This window comes from Drosophila busckii, chromosome 2R, assembly GCF_011750605.1.
Source record: "Drosophila busckii strain San Diego stock center, stock number 13000-0081.31 chromosome 2R, ASM1175060v1, whole genome shotgun sequence".
Taxonomy (NCBI): domain Eukaryota; kingdom Metazoa; phylum Arthropoda; class Insecta; order Diptera; family Drosophilidae; genus Drosophila; species Drosophila busckii.
This window is the reverse complement of record NC_046605.1, coordinates 7,978,386-7,994,657: the sequence shown is the minus strand read 5'-3', so window position 1 is coordinate 7,994,657 and position 16,272 is coordinate 7,978,386. Positions and strand designations below refer to the sequence as shown.

Sequence of the window (16,272 nt, the reverse complement as noted above, 5' to 3'; positions counted from 1 at the left end):
GCTGTTTTCAAAAAGTACTGCCAACCTTTGCAAATGCAGTGTGGCAACGCCATAGCGCAGCAGTCTCATCTCTAGTTATAAGTTAACAAAACATTTATAATTTATATTTATACAATGCGTGATAGAGATAGGCGTGACAGAGATCGTGAAAGGGATAGAGAGCGCGATAGGGATAGGGATAGGGATAGAGAAAGGGAGCGGAATCGCGATAGAGAAAGAGAGCGTGAGAAGGAAAGGGAAAGAGACCGCTACCGCTCAAAATCACCGCGCAGCAGCCGGCATAGCTCCAAATCGAAGAAGAAGAAAAGCAAGAAATCCAAAAAGTATTACAGACGCAGTAGCAGCCGGAGCTCATCGCGTAGTTCAAGCGTCAGTACATCCTCACGCAGTTCACGCAGCAAATCGAGAAGTCGACAAAGCAAAAGCCGTGACTATGATGTTAGAAAATCCAAATCACGCTCCACATCACAGCGCACAACTAGAGCGCCTAGTTCAGAGAGTAATTCTCGCCAAGCGCCCACTCCAACTGCTGCAGCTATCAAGCCTATTGATTTGCTAGATGTCAAAGTGCAAAAGGCACTAGATACAATTGACGAGGACGCATTTAAGCCGTCTACATTTTTTAGCACTTGTGATGAGAAGGACAAGGTTATAATAGATTTGAAAAAGGAAACGGTTACTCTGCCAAAGCCTGCCGAAACGCCGGCACAAACAGAAGATCACATATTTCATCCAAATGTAGGTTTCAGCTTTGTTAAGTTTTTACAGTATATTCAACTAATTCTTTTATTAATTGCAGTTCCTAGGCGATCCCGAGCTGAAGGCAGAAAAATGGCTGCGAAAACTTTACAATTATCGTCAAAAGTACATGCAGCAGTAGTTGCCCAATCTCCATTAAACAATAATAAATCTTATAGCATATAATTATGAATGTTTATGTCTAAAAAATGTCACTGCCTGTTTTGCGTGCACCTTGCAGAGCTTCTTCCGGAGTCAACTGCTCATTGGGCGAGGGTTCGATAGCACTTCCATCACTTGCCAACTTGCCTGCCTTGAAATCTTCAATAATCTTCTTTGAGTAGACGGCATTGAATAGATCCAGGCTGGTAAATTCGGACTGCACAACTTCAGGAGCTTTGTAGGAAACGTATGGCTTTAGTTTGCAGCCAGTCAGATCTGGAACTATGATGTCCGGTATTTTCTCTGCTATCTCCACATACTGTCCATTGATCATTATGCCTGTGTCACGTACTCCACGCTTATGTATGGCTACGGGCGGATTTTCCATTGTACGCTGAGCCTCCTTGACCACGCGCGTGCCTCGCTTTCCATACACATTGAATTTACGAAAATTACGCTTGCCTGCTAATGGTGCCGTCGTGGTGATGGCTCGCTGTTGGCACTTGAGTGCCAACGGCACAAGTTTAATACAATTATTTTGCATAATTGATATTTACAAAAAACTAGTAGTTAAATAACAAATCAACTCAATAGAATCAGCTGTTAAGTGAAGTGCTGCCAATCTATCTGCTAATTCGAAGCACAGGTGAGTATCGATACCATTGAGCAGCTTTTCCAAAAGTTTATTGTGAAATTTATGCCGCAAACAAAATTTCAGCATTGGCTGTAACATACGCATAACTGCCTATTTAAAGTCAGCTTTGCTCCTTTTAAATATACATAAGTACAAATTTTATTCAACACTAGAGTACTGCAAATTTGACTAGCTCAAACATGGAAGAAGCAGGGTCTGGTAGGCTAAACAATAATAAGTCAACGTAATTATATGATGACTAATACATTTATTTTGTCTTTTAGCCGTGAAAGAATATAATTTTGATAATGAATTTGCACCGTATTTGCGGCGCATATTTTATCTGAAACCTGAAAAAGAAATAGAAGCAGACGCTTCTGCAATTGAATACTTTGGAGTATTTAATCTTACAGATGTTAGAGCGCCAGAACGTAAGCTCTGGTATGTGTATTACTGTAAAAAATCCGAAATTGACGACACAGTGGATCGTATATTCCAAAAATATGGAAAGAAGAACCTGTGTGAAATATTTCGCAAACCAGTCTTCAGCGGACTTAGCTTGCGCTCACGAGTCAAATCACATTTTTCGGAACAAAAGTGGTACGTGAAAGGTAATCTATTAGAGGCGCCTCCAAAGGGGCGCTATAACGACGAACGTATGGCAAAAGCTATTGGTGATTTATACAATGCAGAGCAGCTTAAGATTTACAATTATATAGGTATGAAATACAATCAAAATAAGTCTTATGTCAAAAACTATTGAATTATTGTACCTTAAATAAATTGTAAGCCTTTAATTAGTATAATTGAAATAAATTTTTAAGACCAATTACATTGACATTTTTATTTTCTATTTAAACTGCATAATATATCGATATTTTGGAGTCTACATAACCGATTGCAATTTGCAGACTGGCTACAACCCTGTGTAAATCTGCGTGTTGTTTTTATTCGTCACACACAAAGCTATATTTTTGTATTGAAGCGGTTAACTGATCAACTAAGTACATTAGAATAAATAATCTTTAACATGGTGAGTACTAACGACTGTAAATCACACCAACCAAGGCCCAGTTGAAAGTGCGCTTAATAGCCCCCATGTCGGCATTCCATTCCACAGTCCAGTGGCTGCTCCAACGCGAGGGAAAGGGACTATTTACATTTGCCGCGTATCGAAAGTCACAAAGCTAGCAACAGGTATAAACAAGTGCCCTCAATTATAATGCAATTGTTAATTAACAATATTGCACACTTTTATAGTTCGGCTACTTCACATTCTTCGACGGCGTCATCTTCGGAGAGTTGTTCCCGACCGCGCCGGTGAGTATCGAATATTTGGCATCGAGTATCGAAAATTAGAATTGTCAGTGAACTTAGCAGGCGAATCTTCGGTTAATGTCGAGCTGTCATCCTTAATTCCTCATTTCGTGTTGCTTCTCGGAGAAGCAGGTTCTTTTTCTGGTCGACTAAAAAATTTATTAACAAGGAAAAATGTAAGAAAAAGAAAGTTTAAACATATTCCTTTTTCAGGGTTCAGTTGTGCACAGTTTTGAAATGATGAACAAGCTGAAATTTTTTTCCAAACGATATTAAAGGCTATATCAATTTTTTCAACTGTCATTTTGATGATGATGCGTTTTTTTTCTATCAAGAACTACTGCCAGCAATACGAACTGAATATCTAACCTATTCCCATTCAAGGTCGGACGGAGAGGTCTATAACAACTACCGCAACTACAAGTCCACCTCGCAATATCGCCGACGCACGCCATCGGGATCTGTGTCGCCAGTACGTCACTATTCAAGCCGCTCGTCGCGGGACCGCCAACGTTCTCGAAATGCTCGTGTAAGTTGAAAAGGTTTTTAAAAATAGGAAAATTTCGAACTTGAAATAAAACTTTCAGGATCGTCCTCAGGCTAGCCGTTGCATTGGTGTCTTTGGCCTGAACACCAACACTACCCAGCAGAAGGTACGCGAGCTATTTAATAAGTTTGGAGCTATTGAACGCATACAGATGGTTATTGACGCACATGTAAGTTCAACATAAAGAAATTTCGAGTAGTTGGCCACGCATTTCAAAGAAATTCAACTTGGTTGTAAGCTTAAACCGAGCTGTCAGATGTCATGGCAAGAATATATTTAAATGCAGCAATAATGAGTGTTTGCTATACAAGTCACTAACATTACACTAAAGGCTTGCTGTAACATTAAAAATATAGCGCTGTAAATATGATATTTATTGGAAAACTTTGCTAAACCTCTGTAGACCCATCGCTCCCGTGGCTTTTGCTTTATTTACTTCGAGAAGCTTAACGATGCTCGTGTTGCCAAAGATGCTTGCACCGGCATGGAAGTCGATGGCCGTCGCATACGCGTGGATTACTCCATAACACAGCGCGCCCATACACCTACTCCTGGTGTATATATGGGACGTCCATCACGGTGAGTCTGTGGATTTTTGCTGTGTATTTTAATATTATTTTCATTTTGAATAGACGCTCTCGCGATCGTGATAATGATGGACAACGCCGTCGCCATCGCGACTCATCGTTGTCACATTCGCCTTACGATTCAAACAGACGCAAGTATCGCTCACGTCATCGCAGCCGCAGCTGCAGTTATTCACGTTCCCGCTCACCACGCAAATGTAAGATACAAACAAAATAATATTAATATATTAAATACATAATAACATTATAACAATTATAATAACCATTATATAACTATAACTAACTGTTGCTATTTTTCTCAAACAGCTCGCGTGGGATCACGATACTAAGCCAGCCAAATGATCTCTGCTTGTGCGCTTATTTTGCACAAAATGGCTTCAGCAGGAGGGTATAGACTGATTAAATAATTTCTCCTAGAATCCCTAAACTAAACATCAACCTATTTAACATTTGGCTGCGTCTGTAGGAATACGCAAATATAATTGTCATCATTAGTTATTAGAAAAGCACCCTCGTACGAATTGTAATATGTAGTTTAACCACCACCAACAAAGCATACGTGTATCTCGTCTGAGACACATTGTGATACGTGTTTTAAAAGCAAACTACTTGCTAATACACCATAACAATAAACTAACAAAACTAATTGATCAGTTGTACGTTTTAGTATAAACTTGTTAACATGTTTAAATGTATTTGGCGTGCAATAGTTCTACTGTTATTGTGGATTGCATATGTGTAAAATAATAAAGGCAACTGCATTTTAAACGAATAATTGGTAAAATATTTAGTTCACTTAAAATATATATTATTTTCAGGTTAATTAGCTTCTTCTACATTTGCTGAACTTGAGGATGCTACTGCAGCGGCCGATGTTGTGGCAGCTGTGCCTTGGACAGCACGGGATGATTTATAGGCCAACTCCAGCGTCTGTTGTATGATTTGCATGTCACTTTCGATGCTGCGTGCCCAGTTCTCCACATCTCCGAGCTCTTTTAGAGCGCTGCTAAAGTTGTCAATTAATTGCAGCCATTGGTGTGTCTGCTTGGCAAAGTTGGTGGCGCCCACATGCAGTTGTTTGGCCTCTGCATCCAAGCGTTTTTGGTTTAAGTACGCTTGAGCCACACTGTAAGCATTGTTATTTATGTATATATATAAATGTGTTTGTGATTTTAAAAGCATATAACTCACCCCACATTCAGATGATCTACTAGAGATTTGGTTAGCTCATTGGAGGCTTCAATAGCTTCTTTGCGACGAACCTCTTGTTCTTGCTTACGCTTGGACTGCTTGGCATGATGCTCCTTAACCATAGAAGTCAACATAATACAATTGTTTTCAGCTTTGTATAAATAAACAAATTTTCTTTTGCTGCTGACTTAGAGATGGATAAACGGAAAAACAGCTGGTACCAAATATATCGATAAATAAATATCGATGTTTTTTGAAAATTTAACATTGGCAATTATTTATTCAAAACGGGAAACGTTATTATTTAACATATTTTTGTCAGTAATTCAAAAGCACCGGTACCGTTGCGCACTGGGAGTCCCACCATAAGGCGACTTGATGGCGAGTTTAGCTCATCGGGACGTCCAAAACCAGCTGCGCTGCGCAGAAACTGCAAACTGGATTCAAAAGACATTTGCTGCAGCGGTGACGAGGAATGCTCCATGCCCTTGCGTGATAGCGGCTGGAAGGTGCCATCAAACGTCATGTAGTCGGCAATTAGTGATAAATGCCTGCGGTCCACAGTAATGCCATAAACCTTAAACACATTGCTCACTTCCTTGACAATGACCTGAGCAGCGGCCTCGATTCCATAAGTGCGTGCTATAGCGTGTATATCGTTGGAGTACAAACGATTCAGATCCAAAACTTTGTTGTGTTGGAACATTTCGCCAATATTGATGCCGTCTGTCTTAAGCAGCTGCTCATCGTCATTTCCTTTATAGATAATAGCGCGCTTTATATGAGGAACTTGATGCACAATACTTTTGCCCGCAAGTTCGCGTATGATAGATGTCAAATCTGGTTTTTCATAGCGCACGCTCAGATTCAGCTTCACTGTGCACCAAAGATAATTCTCGTTGTCATATGTATAATCCTTTACCATTTGATTGCTGAGCAGCTTTTCCACCGACTTGTCATCTAGATCAGCGTTATCATCGTTAGCAGCTTCGTTGCCATCGCCATCCTCATCATCATCCTCGTCTTCGTCGTCTGTAAAGTGCGTGTATTAGGACTATATTAATAGTTCCATGCATGTTGAGGAGCTTACCATTGGCATCTATGATTTCCTCCACATCGTCTGGATCATCGTAATCATTCTCATCGGTCTTGCGTTGCTTTAGCTTAATGCCAGTTGCATCATCATCGCCCTAAATAGTACATAATTTGAAAAGATAATAGATAGGCGCAGATTTAAGTTAACTTTCAACTCACGCCATCATCTGAAGAGTCATCATCGTTGCCAGGTGCATCTTTTGCTCCGACATCATCGGCAGCATCTAACTCATGATCATTATCGTCGTCCTGCTTGCTGCCGCCTTCCTTTTTCTCATCAACCACAATACTAAAAACAAATATAATAATTAAAAAATTCTTAACATTAGCGTCAAACTACACTTACATTTTTGAAGACTTTTTGGCATTGGACACCCTGAGTATAGCGCGTATTAGCTGCCTGAAGTACGTCTGATGCATGTACTTAATAATACGCTTTGGTCGCACGCCGTAGTCCTCCTTGTATACGTCGCGCGGCAGGAACTTAAAGTGCAGCTCATAGACATAGCAGCGCTCCGGTTCCAGCGACAGGCAGCTATTAATGTGCACAGCTATACAAAAAGGACATTTATGTTAATAGAGCCAAGTACAGGAACTTAAGAGCAGAGACAGAAGGCGACTTACATTCCAGCAGACTAGCCAATGTGACGCAGTTTAGCGAAATACGCAGCTTTTCTGCGTTGTGCTGCTGCCCTGGCTTAATGGGTATATCCATGGATGGTGTCTTAATGTTTGACGAAGCAAGCATAAGAATCTCACGCAGACGTGGTATACCCAGAGTAACGTTCATTTCACCACGACCCGCAAAATGGAAAGTGTTGAGTGTCATCTGCGTGGAGGGTTCACCTATGGACTGGGCGGCAATTAAGCCTACTGGCTCCCCAGGCGATGCCAATGCCTTGATGCTCTTCATGTGCATAATGTCCGAGATGATATGTTTCTGTGCAGGCTGCTTGCGTGCATAGTCGTCGATAAGCTGACGCGTGCGCTCCGAAACAGAGCCATAGTACAAATCCTGTTTGTAGACTGCAACACTGGGATCTGGACAACGTGCGTATTTCTTGCGATACAGCGCCTTGTCCTCGGCATCCGCCTTCTTCCAGAGTTTTAGCAGGCCCTCATCAAAGCGACGACGGCCAGTCTTGGCATTGATTTCATTGGGCCGCTTCACCTCAACCTCATCACGCAGCTCCTGCGAGAAGTGGGTAAAGGCAGCGCGCAGATTGGTCGGACGCTTCTTTTGCCAGCTTCGTATGTGCTTCTCATGACGCTGCACCTGTGCAAGGCACTCTTCATCCTTCATTAACTGCACCTGGCTCGGACGCAGCACAGCTTTGGCATTTTGTGCCAGAAAATCAGCGCAGAATTTGCCATTGAAGAACTTGGCTTTTAAGATATCCATGCCATCCTCGCCATAGAGAAACTGAACAACGCTGTTGTCACTGTCACGCACTGTCAGATCATAGTGCACGCTCAGACCCTCCAGATGTTTGATAAGACAGCGCTGCAAATAACCAGAGCGCGAAGTCTTCACAGCTGTATCGATAAGACCCTGCATAGCATAGAAGGTAAGACTTAGTTGAATACATTAACAATGCTTATCAAAGGTTTGCTTACCTCACGACCTGCCATGCAATGAAAGAAAAAGTCCTGCGGCTGTATGCCTGTCATAAAGCGTCCATCAATAAAGCCGCCAGATTTGGGCGATGTCTCAAATGATGTAAAACTTGGCAGCGATTTGCCAGAGATCATCAGCGGTGGTCGTTTGCCTTCCAACTCAATTTGTCCCAACAAGCAGGAGATTTGCATAGTGTTCACCATAGAGCCCTTTGCACCAGACAACACCATCAACTGCAGATTGTTGTCGGGAAATTTGCTTATCAAGCCGCCAGGCAGACAAGTTCTGGTAATTAGTAATAAAATATATGTAATAAAGGTTTATTATTTTTACGAAGTATACACTAAACTCACTTGTTAATGTCGTTTGTATAACCATCAAGCATGGACTTGTATTTGCGATCGAGCAATACACGAAACTTGGTATCCTTTACATAGGCTGCTTCCATTTGTTCGGCCAACTCATCGTGAGGCGGCACATCCTCCAGCTCCAAAGCAGCGGCCACGGCGCTGTTGCCCACCTCGCGGCATTCGTTGATAATGTTGCGTCGTTTCCGATCTGCTTCGGCGCTCACTAAAATATCCTTAACACCCAGTGTGAAGCCCTCCAGCTGCAGAAAGAAGGTAAACACCTTGGTGAAAGCGGTAAGCAGCCGCGTGGACACATCTCCGCCATATAATTCGTACATGCAGTGTATGAGGCCAAAGGTGGTGGCGCCATACTGCTGCTTGTCCAACACGCCCACCAGCAATTCGCCAGCGCGTATTTGCACTTGACTCTCACTCAGTTCCTGCTCCAGAGGCACGCTGCCGCACAGCGGTGTGCGTGGTCGCAGTACATTCCAATTCTGTAAATTTGATTTGTTTTAATAAAAAAAATGCAACGCACGATTCATTTAAAAACTCACCTTGCCACCAATTTTGGCAAATGAATCCAAGTTGATGCGCTCATAATCTTCAGGAATGAGATTTATTATAATGGTAGATAGCACCTGCTTGCCTGACCAAAGCACAGCCGGCTTGAGTATGCTTGGCGGCAGTAGCTTGATATTGCCCTTAAGATGCGACAGTCCCTGAAAGACCAACTGCTGGTAGTCCTCCCGATTAAAGAAGCGTCCGCGTATGGAAAGCTTTACGCCCGAAATGACATGATCCTGTATAAGACCGCCCAGTGGAGTTCCGTCCTTAGGCACCAGATAATTGTTAGCCACATTTACTAGATTGTAGGCTTCTGCGCGTGCCACCTCGCTCTGCGGATAATGAGCGTTCATTTCGTCACCATCGAAATCAGCATTGTAGGCCTTGCAATTGGAGTAGTGCAATCGGAAGGTTTTCTCGCCTTGCAGAATGCGCGCCTTGTGTGCCATAATGGAGGGCTTGTGCAGTGAGGGCTGACGATTCAGTAGCAGCACATCTCCATTGAGCACATGACGGTGTACAATGGTTACTCCTTCCTTTGGGTTGGACAACAGCAATTTAGCCATGCTGGCACGCTTGGCAGCATTTTCAGCGGGTATGAAGGTGGTTAGACCCTTGCTATCTTGTATATAATTGGCACCCGGATGCTGCTCGGGGCCGTTCATGACCATTTTACGCAACTCGGCCACATTCCATTCGGTAACAGGCACGGGGTACGATAGTTTGCGTGCAAATATATCGGGTATGCCGATCTCATCCACATCTATATTGGGATCCGGCGTTATGACTGTGCGTGCGGCATAGTTGACACGCTTGCCCATCATATGCTTGCGAATGAGTCCGTCCTTCTTTTCAAGCACCTGCTTAAGGCCCTCTGCTGATTTCACGTCACGTGACATGTTCACATCGAGCAGCACATCAACCGAACTCTGCAGCGACAGCCAAGCATTGTAGAGCTTCTCGTGGCTATTGGCACCACGCATGTTCTGATAGGCAGCACGAGCCTGATCGCTTAGCTTATCCTCCTGACCCTTCATGTATTTGAGCACAACATTCAGCACATGATTGTTCTCAATTATGTTTACATAGGTGTCTGTTTGGGGATTGCCTTTCATCATGTCGTTGATAATATTCATGGGACGTGCACGCGGGGGTGTTACTGGTATGGTGCCCATAAAGAAAATGTCTATGGGTGAAACATCGCTACCCTCAGCTATACTTGAGTTGCTGTTGAGGCTTAACACTGGTAGCAGTAGCTTGAGCAGCTCTGGATAATTGTCATAAATCTGTTTCAGATAGCGACGGCATTCATCCGCAAAGACCACCTTGTTCTGGCCGGTGCTCTCGGGCACGTTGCCTAAACTGCAAAAATAGTTCAAATAACTGGATGATCACAATTTATGAGCCCGATCAACTTACCGCTCTTTAAGATCAGCTATAGTCACATAGTAGACCAGACGTCGATGCATATAGCGGACAAACAGCATAGACTTGTTACAATGGCGGCACTTCTTGCTGGTACCACGCTGTAGTGCTGCATGTGTGATCGCTGTCCGCAGGGAGCAGCTGGTCTTTGTTACATTGCTTGTATTGCTTACATTCTTGGCAAGCAGTTCCTTCATTGCAGCAATACGTGGATGCACTGCATCACCATTGTCTAGCTTAACCAGCTCCTCTGTGTTCTGGCACACAACTTCCGATTTGAATATCTCCAATTCTTGTGCCTCAATTATGTAGCCAGCGTCAATTAACCGCAGCTGCAGCATAATAATCTCGCTCTCGTGATCTTTAATAATAAAAAAGTCAGTTACATAGTTAGTTGACCGAAACTCATTCATACGGCTTACCCTTCATCTGCATTTTAAAGCAATGTAAGCAAAATATGCAAAGCAGACGCTGCACTAGCTTTATAAAAAACGGATTGTACACCAGCGTGCCAAGTTCAATGTGACCCATGTGTCCAGGACAATCTTGCATTTTAAGGCACGTGCCGCAGGGATCCATACAGCGTCCATAAGAGCCCAATCGTATGTCATATAAGCCACCCGGAATTGGATGGCCCAGAGCATCAAAAGTAAGGCCAGTAATAATCTTGACAACACTCAGTTTACGGATCTCCTCGGCGGTGAAGACGGCAAACTCCAGGTCCGAGGGGAACATGTGCACATCCAGCGGCTTTCGAGAGCCCATTTTAAAGCGTTTTTCGTTGCTATTTTTAAGAAATTTGTATTTTATTTCGCAAGAGACCGCGCAGCACGTGTAACGTTAAAATCGATAAATGCTATCGATATATTAAGTATCGCTGCTTTAGAAATGAGCGTGATATCGGGCAATACATGTTTGATGCTCGCTGCGGTTGCAATAAAACCGCCAAATTTGAATAACGTTTTAATTAAAATGAATTATTTTTGCAAATTATGCAATTTTATTTAAGCACACGTACATAAGATACATAAGATACATACATAAGAACTACACTCTAATTAATATTATCGTTTTTTTTATAGAAATTTTTCGCTTAGAACTTATCACAAGTTAACTGGTATTGCCAGTTCTTAAAAGCCATATTTTGCTCGTATTTGTTGCGGACAGTGTCCAGGAGTTCTGCAACAGCTGCCTCATCTCCAGTGTCACCATTTCTTGCTCCTGCTCCAGCTGTTGCTCCAGTTCCAGTTCTGTTTCCTCTGGCAGAGTTTGCAGCCTTGTGGCCCATTGGCTGCTCATCGTACGGCTGCAATTGTCTGGGTCGTCGTACACGTTGATTGTTGTTGGTGTTGCTGTTGTTGTTGTTACTAATGGCTGTTCCCGTTGATTCCCGTTTCGTTGCTCGACCACCTTTGCGCCAAGACTGCACGTTGGTAATGCCCGTGTCGGGGCTAACCTGGCTGTCACTTCGCCCAAAGATGGTCGTCCAACGAAACCACTTTTGTCATAAGCTCGCCGTTGCACTGTGCCTCCGGCTTTGCAGGGGGTCACGCCGCAGCAAATAGACACATAAGCCCAAGCAGGCTAGCAGCAGACAAACCAGACCCAACATAGCATAGAATCCCTGACGATAACGAGCAGCATCAGCGTGCGCCTCTAACAAACGCACACGTTGGCCCAAGGTGCCACCCGCTTCACGAAGCTCCGCCTCTTGTGCCGGCAGCAGGACCTGCCAAAAGCCAAAAACGCGTCGTAAATGTTGATCGTAGCCTGAATCCAATTGATTGTTGGTCACATATGATTGTTTAACGTCATGTCTATTCATTCTAGACAAGCTTCGATCGGCAGTCAGTTCCGTTGCTTGCTCGGATTGTACTAGCTGCTCAATCTGTGCTGCAGCCTGGCCCGTGGGAAACACCAGGCTTTTGGCCAGCTCGCCCAGGCTATACACAAACGGACGCTCCAGCGTGTAGGGCAACCAAGCATCGTAAATGCGACCCGGTGTGGGATTTCCGCCCTTTATGAAGCTGGCGAATGCACCGCGCAGCTTGCGGCAAAGCTGCTCCTCTTCGACGTTGAAGCGCCTACGCGATATCTGTTGGAAAAGACTTGGTCCCAACAATAGCGGTAAGTCCGAGCTATGCGAGGCGCCCCCAAACAGATTCTGTCTGCCGCGCATGTCCATGGCATGCGCATGAGATTGATCAAAGATGTAGGCATAGCTCAAGCGTTGACTGCTATTAGACTGAAGTAACTGTAGCAGGCGCAGAAAGGGCGTCTCGTACAGCGATTCAGACAGCAGACGTTGCATGCCCCATAGCAGCTGGCCAACAGATGCTCCATCGTTGAAGTAACGCCAGCGTATAGCCGCCAGCTGGGCAGCGCCGGCCTGCTCTTCCAGCTGCATGAAGCGCAGCACATTGGGCAGCAATGTTTGATTGATATAACTATGCAGAGAGTCCGCACCCTCGCGTGCCACATGCAGCCAATAATCTTGCAACAAAGCGCCCTCGTTGGAGCTAATGCCCAGCAGTAAAGGAGGCAGTGACGCATTCGCTAAATGCTGTTCCAGCGGCACATTGTTGCTAAGCTGCACGCCAAGCTGCAGGCTGCCATTGCCATGATTGTAAACACTTTCGTAGGCTCGCAGCAGATCCTCAGAGCTCTTGCGGCGAAGGCAGAGCAGTAGCTGACGTCGTTGGGCTTCCTCAAACTGACAGCCAAGCTTCTGCACAAGCACGCGTCCTGTATCCACGATCCGTTGCTGATGGCCAGCATCCAAAGCATATGTGACTGCGCCCGGCGACATCAAGATCAACTGCTTGAGCTGCTGCTTGGACTCCAGTGCATTAGCAAGCGCTAACAAGGCTCCACTGCCGTGTCCTAGAAGCGTTATCTGCTTCGCATTGCCGCCAAAGTGGTTCGCATTGCTATGAATCCAACGCAGCGCCAGTTGTATATCGCTCAAGCCATAATTGCCTGGCAGTTGACGATGTTCTCGTCCCAATCCTAGCCAGCCGTAAATGTTGCTGCGATATTGTATGCTGACCACAACGACGTTTTCGGCAGCCGCAAAGTCCAGCCCGTTAATGCGATTACGCGGCCAATCGTAAGCAAAATCCTCGCCAGTTATAATAACCAGCATTGGCAATTGGCCATAGCGTAAGCCCGTCTCTGGTGTCCAAATGTTGAGATACAGACAGTCTTCGTTAAAGGGCACAGCGCGCGCCAAGATACTGCCATCGGCACTCTCATCATAAATAGTATCAGACAACTGCGGGCAGAGAGGCTGCATGCTCATCGCCTGTAAAGTGCGATTCCAGCCACTATGCGCTTTGGCGGGCTGAAAATTTAGAGAGAGTGACAGTGAGAGATTAACTTTGGTCTCTCTCTATGCGCTACGCTTCACTTACCGCAAAACGCAGCGATCCCACAGGTGGCTGCGCATAGGGTATGCCCAGAAAGGCGTACACGGCGTTGCGAGCTCCATCCGGAAAAACTTTCAGCTGAAATTGGTTTATGAATATTAAATAAAAGATAGCCAAAGTATTGTCATCATCAAAGTACTTATCGATAACTGATCGAAATTTAAAAACTGAGCTTATCGCTTTGTTTAGCTAAGAAACGAGCCAAATCGCAAATAAATAATAAATTTAAACTTACAATCTATTAAAATGTAGTTATTTTGCTGACTTTATAATTTTAATTATACCTACACCAATTAGATCGCCTTGATCCAATTTGATATGCGTCTGTTGTGCCCAACTGCCACGTAAGCTTAGGCAGATGAGTAAGCACAGACATCTCTTAATTAAGTGCCACTTAAGCCACATATTTTCCAAATAATTATCACACACTTTATGCTGCACTAACACATAGTAATACTAGTGGTTGACATAACGCGTTGCGCATTTAAAAATATTTAAACTTATTTTACCGCAGCTGCTCGACACACGAACTTCTCGACGCGAAAACAAAAACTGAAAAAATATATACTATTTGACGTTGGAAAAGTCGAGTAAAATATTTCTGCTAGAATTATTTCAATTGTTTACTGGTGTCATTATTGTTTTTGTTGCTCTCGTTGTTGCGCTACAGAATCATTCATGCATCCCCATTAGCAACACCAAAACATCAACAACAGGTGAAGTCAATGGGGGTGGTTGCTGTTGGGCACGGGCTTTAGCCAGATAACCATTAACTATAAACAAATATGTATGTATGTGCTGGAATTGTGATAAAATGTATATAGATGAGTAATAAGTATTATAAGAGAAAGTATTGTATAAAGTATTTGTATATGCTAGTATAATAAATTATATATATTTAACAAACTGCCCTCGCTCTTTTATTTTTGAAATATATACAAAACTAGAGTTTTAAGCTTCAGCTTCAACAGTTATTGGTGGTTGCCCTTCGTTTTTGTTATTGTTGCTACTCTTGCTGTTGTTGGTTTTGTCAGGCGAAGCGCAGTTCCGGTCACTCGCTAGTAAACAAATTGCAGATCAAACTTGGTTGCTGTTCATAATTAATATAAATGTATATATGTATGCATGTGGGCTGTCACTCTATTTATGTATTTTAATTAGTTAACGCAAGTAATTTGTATCTATAAAGTAAATAACATACTCTCAGTATGTTTTTAAATTTATGTAATTGAACTCCGATTATTATAAATGAGAATGCCGGCCTAGAATTACAACTTTTGTATATATATACCACTGACTTTTGACTCAATACAGTGGGTACCCGCAAGTTAAGAGATTTAAATATCCATTGTACATTATAAGAATTATCTGCGAAGTATGCAACAAATAATTGATGCAAATCAAGAATCTTGTACAAAATTCAAATCATTAGTTCTGTCGTAATATTTATAATTTTGCTCACATAATTATGTAGGCCAAAAAAATTGAACTGTCAAATTGTTCATTTACTGCTGTTGGCCTTTTTACTGTCAGACCAAGCTGTTGAGTCGACTGTTATTGTTGTTCTAGTTGTTTATTGTTGCGCTTTGTTGTGACATTTGCAAGCAGTTGGCATATTTTCAATAAATTCGTCATTCTACCAAAAAAAAAAAAAATTACTTGAAACTTTCATGTGGGCTGTGTGCAATAAATATGAAAAAGTTGCAATTGAGCACAAAATGCATAACAATACGGCAAACTAAAAATCACTCAATAAGCCCAAAATGCCTAGTATAAATGTATCTATGAACGAGTCTATTGTTGGTTGCAGTTTATTGTTTATATATTGAAAACTTCTTTATTAAATTTTGCTTCAATAAAATCCAATACCAGTCTGTTATTATATGTTGATGTTGTTTTTGTTGCTTTTCTTACTATTTCGATTATGCGCTGTGACTATAAAATACCAGAAAAGTTTCGTTTTGTTTTTCCTGCTTGCTGCTTGTTAGGGCAGCCTCCTTTTATCAGTAGCAAAGTGGGGGAGGGTGGTGGTGGGGGCAAATCATGGCTCACTGGCATTTTTGACTCTTGTTTACTTGTAATTCAATTTTGTTTCATGTTTTTCAACTATGCGTGGCCTGCCATTACTGTTGAGCATAGTTTCAATTTGTACATAAAATGTTGCTATTTTATTTGCTGCCAAAAGCTGAACATATTTTACAGCATTCTTTAAATAGTATTTTAACAATTTGTCAACACTTTTAAATAAAAAAGGTTGTGGTTTAAGCTGCAAAGTACTTTTGTTAAGTTATACGGGGTTTGATTAAAGTTACATAAAATTCTAGGGGACAATACATCCAAAATTTTAGCGCTCATTAAAGTAATTGCAAGCTCAACTTTAGCACAGATGCTGCACTAAGACCAAAAATGAGCGCTTAATATAATTATGTAATTAGCAAAAACAACAAGATTTGCACGCTTAAGTTGCAACAATATTTAACTAAACCATGTTAAAAGTTTGTATGTTTGTAGTTGTAACTAGCGCATTGTTGCTTTAAGCCTAATTTAACGCCGCTGTAGGCAAAACAATGTGGCTGCCATTTTGTATACGCAGCTGGCACGCCAAAGCATCTT

At 42.6% G+C, this 16,272-nt stretch overlaps 7 protein-coding genes across 10 annotated transcripts; 3 read left to right on the top strand and 4 right to left on the bottom strand.

The window, feature by feature from the left end:
- Positions 1-77: 77 nt before the first annotated feature.
- On the top strand, positions 78-894 carry LOC108596617 (serine/threonine-protein kinase prpf4B). The gene is made up of 2 exons (XM_017982562.2): positions 78-738; positions 800-894. Exons 1-2 carry the CDS (start codon positions 115-117, stop codon positions 878-880), a joined length of 705 nt encoding a protein of 234 aa, XP_017838051.1. The 5' UTR covers positions 78-114; the 3' UTR covers positions 881-894.
- On the bottom strand, positions 771-1,506 carry LOC108596618 (39S ribosomal protein L41, mitochondrial). Its single transcript, XM_017982563.2, has one exon. It carries the CDS (start codon positions 1,442-1,444, stop codon positions 941-943), a length of 504 nt encoding a protein of 167 aa, XP_017838052.1. The 5' UTR covers positions 1,445-1,506; the 3' UTR covers positions 771-940.
- A 96-nt stretch (positions 1,507-1,602) lies between these two features.
- On the top strand, positions 1,603-2,363 carry LOC108596619. Its single transcript, XM_017982564.2, has 2 exons — positions 1,603-1,753; positions 1,819-2,363. Exons 1-2 carry the CDS (start codon positions 1,735-1,737, stop codon positions 2,295-2,297), a joined length of 498 nt encoding a protein of 165 aa, XP_017838053.1. The 5' UTR covers positions 1,603-1,734; the 3' UTR covers positions 2,298-2,363.
- Positions 2,364-2,434: 71 nt separating this feature from the next.
- Positions 2,435-4,383, top strand: LOC108596616 (transformer-2 sex-determining protein). Of its 4 annotated transcripts, XM_017982560.2 has the most exons (8): positions 2,550-2,567; positions 2,628-2,731; positions 2,795-2,854; positions 3,236-3,380; positions 3,439-3,567; positions 3,802-3,977; positions 4,031-4,182; positions 4,292-4,383. In XM_017982560.2, exons 1-8 carry the CDS (start codon positions 2,565-2,567, stop codon positions 4,312-4,314), a joined length of 792 nt encoding a protein of 263 aa, XP_017838049.1. In that variant the 5' UTR covers positions 2,550-2,564; the 3' UTR covers positions 4,315-4,383. The 4 variants fall into 4 exon arrangements, with proteins under 4 accessions (XP_017838048.1, XP_017838049.1, XP_017838047.1 ...); XM_017982559.2 differs by having other exon boundaries at positions 2,435-2,567; positions 2,655-2,854; XM_017982558.2 differs by lacking the exon at positions 2,550-2,567 and having other exon boundaries at positions 2,654-2,854; positions 3,451-3,567.
- Positions 4,384-4,788: 405 nt separating this feature from the next.
- LOC108596621 (biogenesis of lysosome-related organelles complex 1 subunit 1) lies at positions 4,789-5,385 on the bottom strand. The gene is made up of 2 exons (XM_017982565.2): positions 5,177-5,385; positions 4,789-5,111 (listed from the first exon to the last, which is right to left on the bottom strand). Exons 1-2 carry the CDS (start codon positions 5,308-5,310, stop codon positions 4,805-4,807), a joined length of 441 nt encoding a protein of 146 aa, XP_017838054.1. The 5' UTR covers positions 5,311-5,385; the 3' UTR covers positions 4,789-4,804.
- A 63-nt stretch (positions 5,386-5,448) lies between these two features.
- On the bottom strand, positions 5,449-10,996 carry LOC108596615 (DNA-directed RNA polymerase I subunit RPA1). The gene is made up of 10 exons (XM_017982557.1): positions 10,654-10,996; positions 10,226-10,592; positions 8,797-10,168; positions 8,243-8,736; positions 7,889-8,174; positions 6,896-7,823; positions 6,618-6,822; positions 6,431-6,560; positions 6,267-6,366; positions 5,449-6,208 (listed from the first exon to the last, which is right to left on the bottom strand). Exons 1-10 carry the CDS (start codon positions 10,994-10,996, stop codon positions 5,481-5,483), a joined length of 4,953 nt encoding a protein of 1,650 aa, XP_017838046.1. The 3' UTR covers positions 5,449-5,480.
- A 732-nt stretch (positions 10,997-11,728) lies between these two features.
- Positions 11,729-14,179, bottom strand: LOC108595268 (liver carboxylesterase 2). The gene is made up of 3 exons (XM_017980481.2): positions 13,948-14,179; positions 13,645-13,737; positions 11,729-13,574 (listed from the first exon to the last, which is right to left on the bottom strand). The coding sequence occupies exons 1-3, from the start codon at positions 14,062-14,064 to the stop codon at positions 11,736-11,738; spliced, it is 2,049 nt and encodes a 682-aa protein (XP_017835970.1). The 5' UTR covers positions 14,065-14,179; the 3' UTR covers positions 11,729-11,735.
- Positions 14,180-16,272: the final 2,093 nt, after the last annotated feature.

Bases quoted from the DNA above. Each gene is read 5' to 3' on its own strand.
- LOC108596617 (XM_017982562.2), top strand. From the start codon at position 115: ATGCGTGATAGAGATAGGCGTGACAGAGATCGTGAAAGGGATAGAGAG. The intron at 739-799 runs GTAGGTTTCAGC...TATTAATTGCAG, and splicing joins ATCACATATTTCATCCAAAT to TTCCTAGGCGATCCCGAGCT.
- LOC108596618 (XM_017982563.2), bottom strand. From the start codon at position 1,444: ATGCAAAATAATTGTATTAAACTTGTGCCGTTGGCACTCAAGTGCCAA.
- LOC108596616 (XM_017982559.2), top strand. The intron at 2,855-3,235 runs GTGAGTATCGAA...TTCCCATTCAAG, and splicing joins AGTTGTTCCCGACCGCGCCG to GTCGGACGGAGAGGTCTATA. The intron at 3,381-3,438 runs GTAAGTTGAAAA...TAAAACTTTCAG, and splicing joins AACGTTCTCGAAATGCTCGT to GATCGTCCTCAGGCTAGCCG.
- LOC108596621 (XM_017982565.2), bottom strand. From the start codon at position 5,310: ATGTTGACTTCTATGGTTAAGGAGCATCATGCCAAGCAGTCCAAGCGT. The intron at 5,112-5,176 runs GTGAGTTATATG...CAATGCTTACAG, and splicing joins GTAGATCATCTGAATGTGGG to TGTGGCTCAAGCGTACTTAA.
- LOC108596615 (XM_017982557.1), bottom strand. From the start codon at position 10,996: ATGGGCTCTCGAAAGCCGCTGGATGTGCACATGTTCCCCTCGGACCTG. The intron at 8,175-8,242 runs GTGAGTTTAGTG...ACTAATTACCAG, and splicing joins TATACAAACGACATTAACAA to AACTTGTCTGCCTGGCGGCT. The intron at 6,209-6,266 runs GTAAGCTCCTCA...CGCACTTTACAG, and splicing joins GGAAATCATAGATGCCAATG to ACGACGAAGACGAGGATGAT.
- LOC108595268 (XM_017980481.2), bottom strand. From the start codon at position 14,064: ATGTGGCTTAAGTGGCACTTAATTAAGAGATGTCTGTGCTTACTCATC. The intron at 13,738-13,947 runs GTAGGTATAATT...AACCAATTTCAG, and splicing joins ATCAAGGCGATCTAATTGGT to CTGAAAGTTTTTCCGGATGG. The intron at 13,575-13,644 runs GTAAGTGAAGCG...CTAAATTTTCAG, and splicing joins TGGGATCGCTGCGTTTTGCG to CCCGCCAAAGCGCATAGTGG.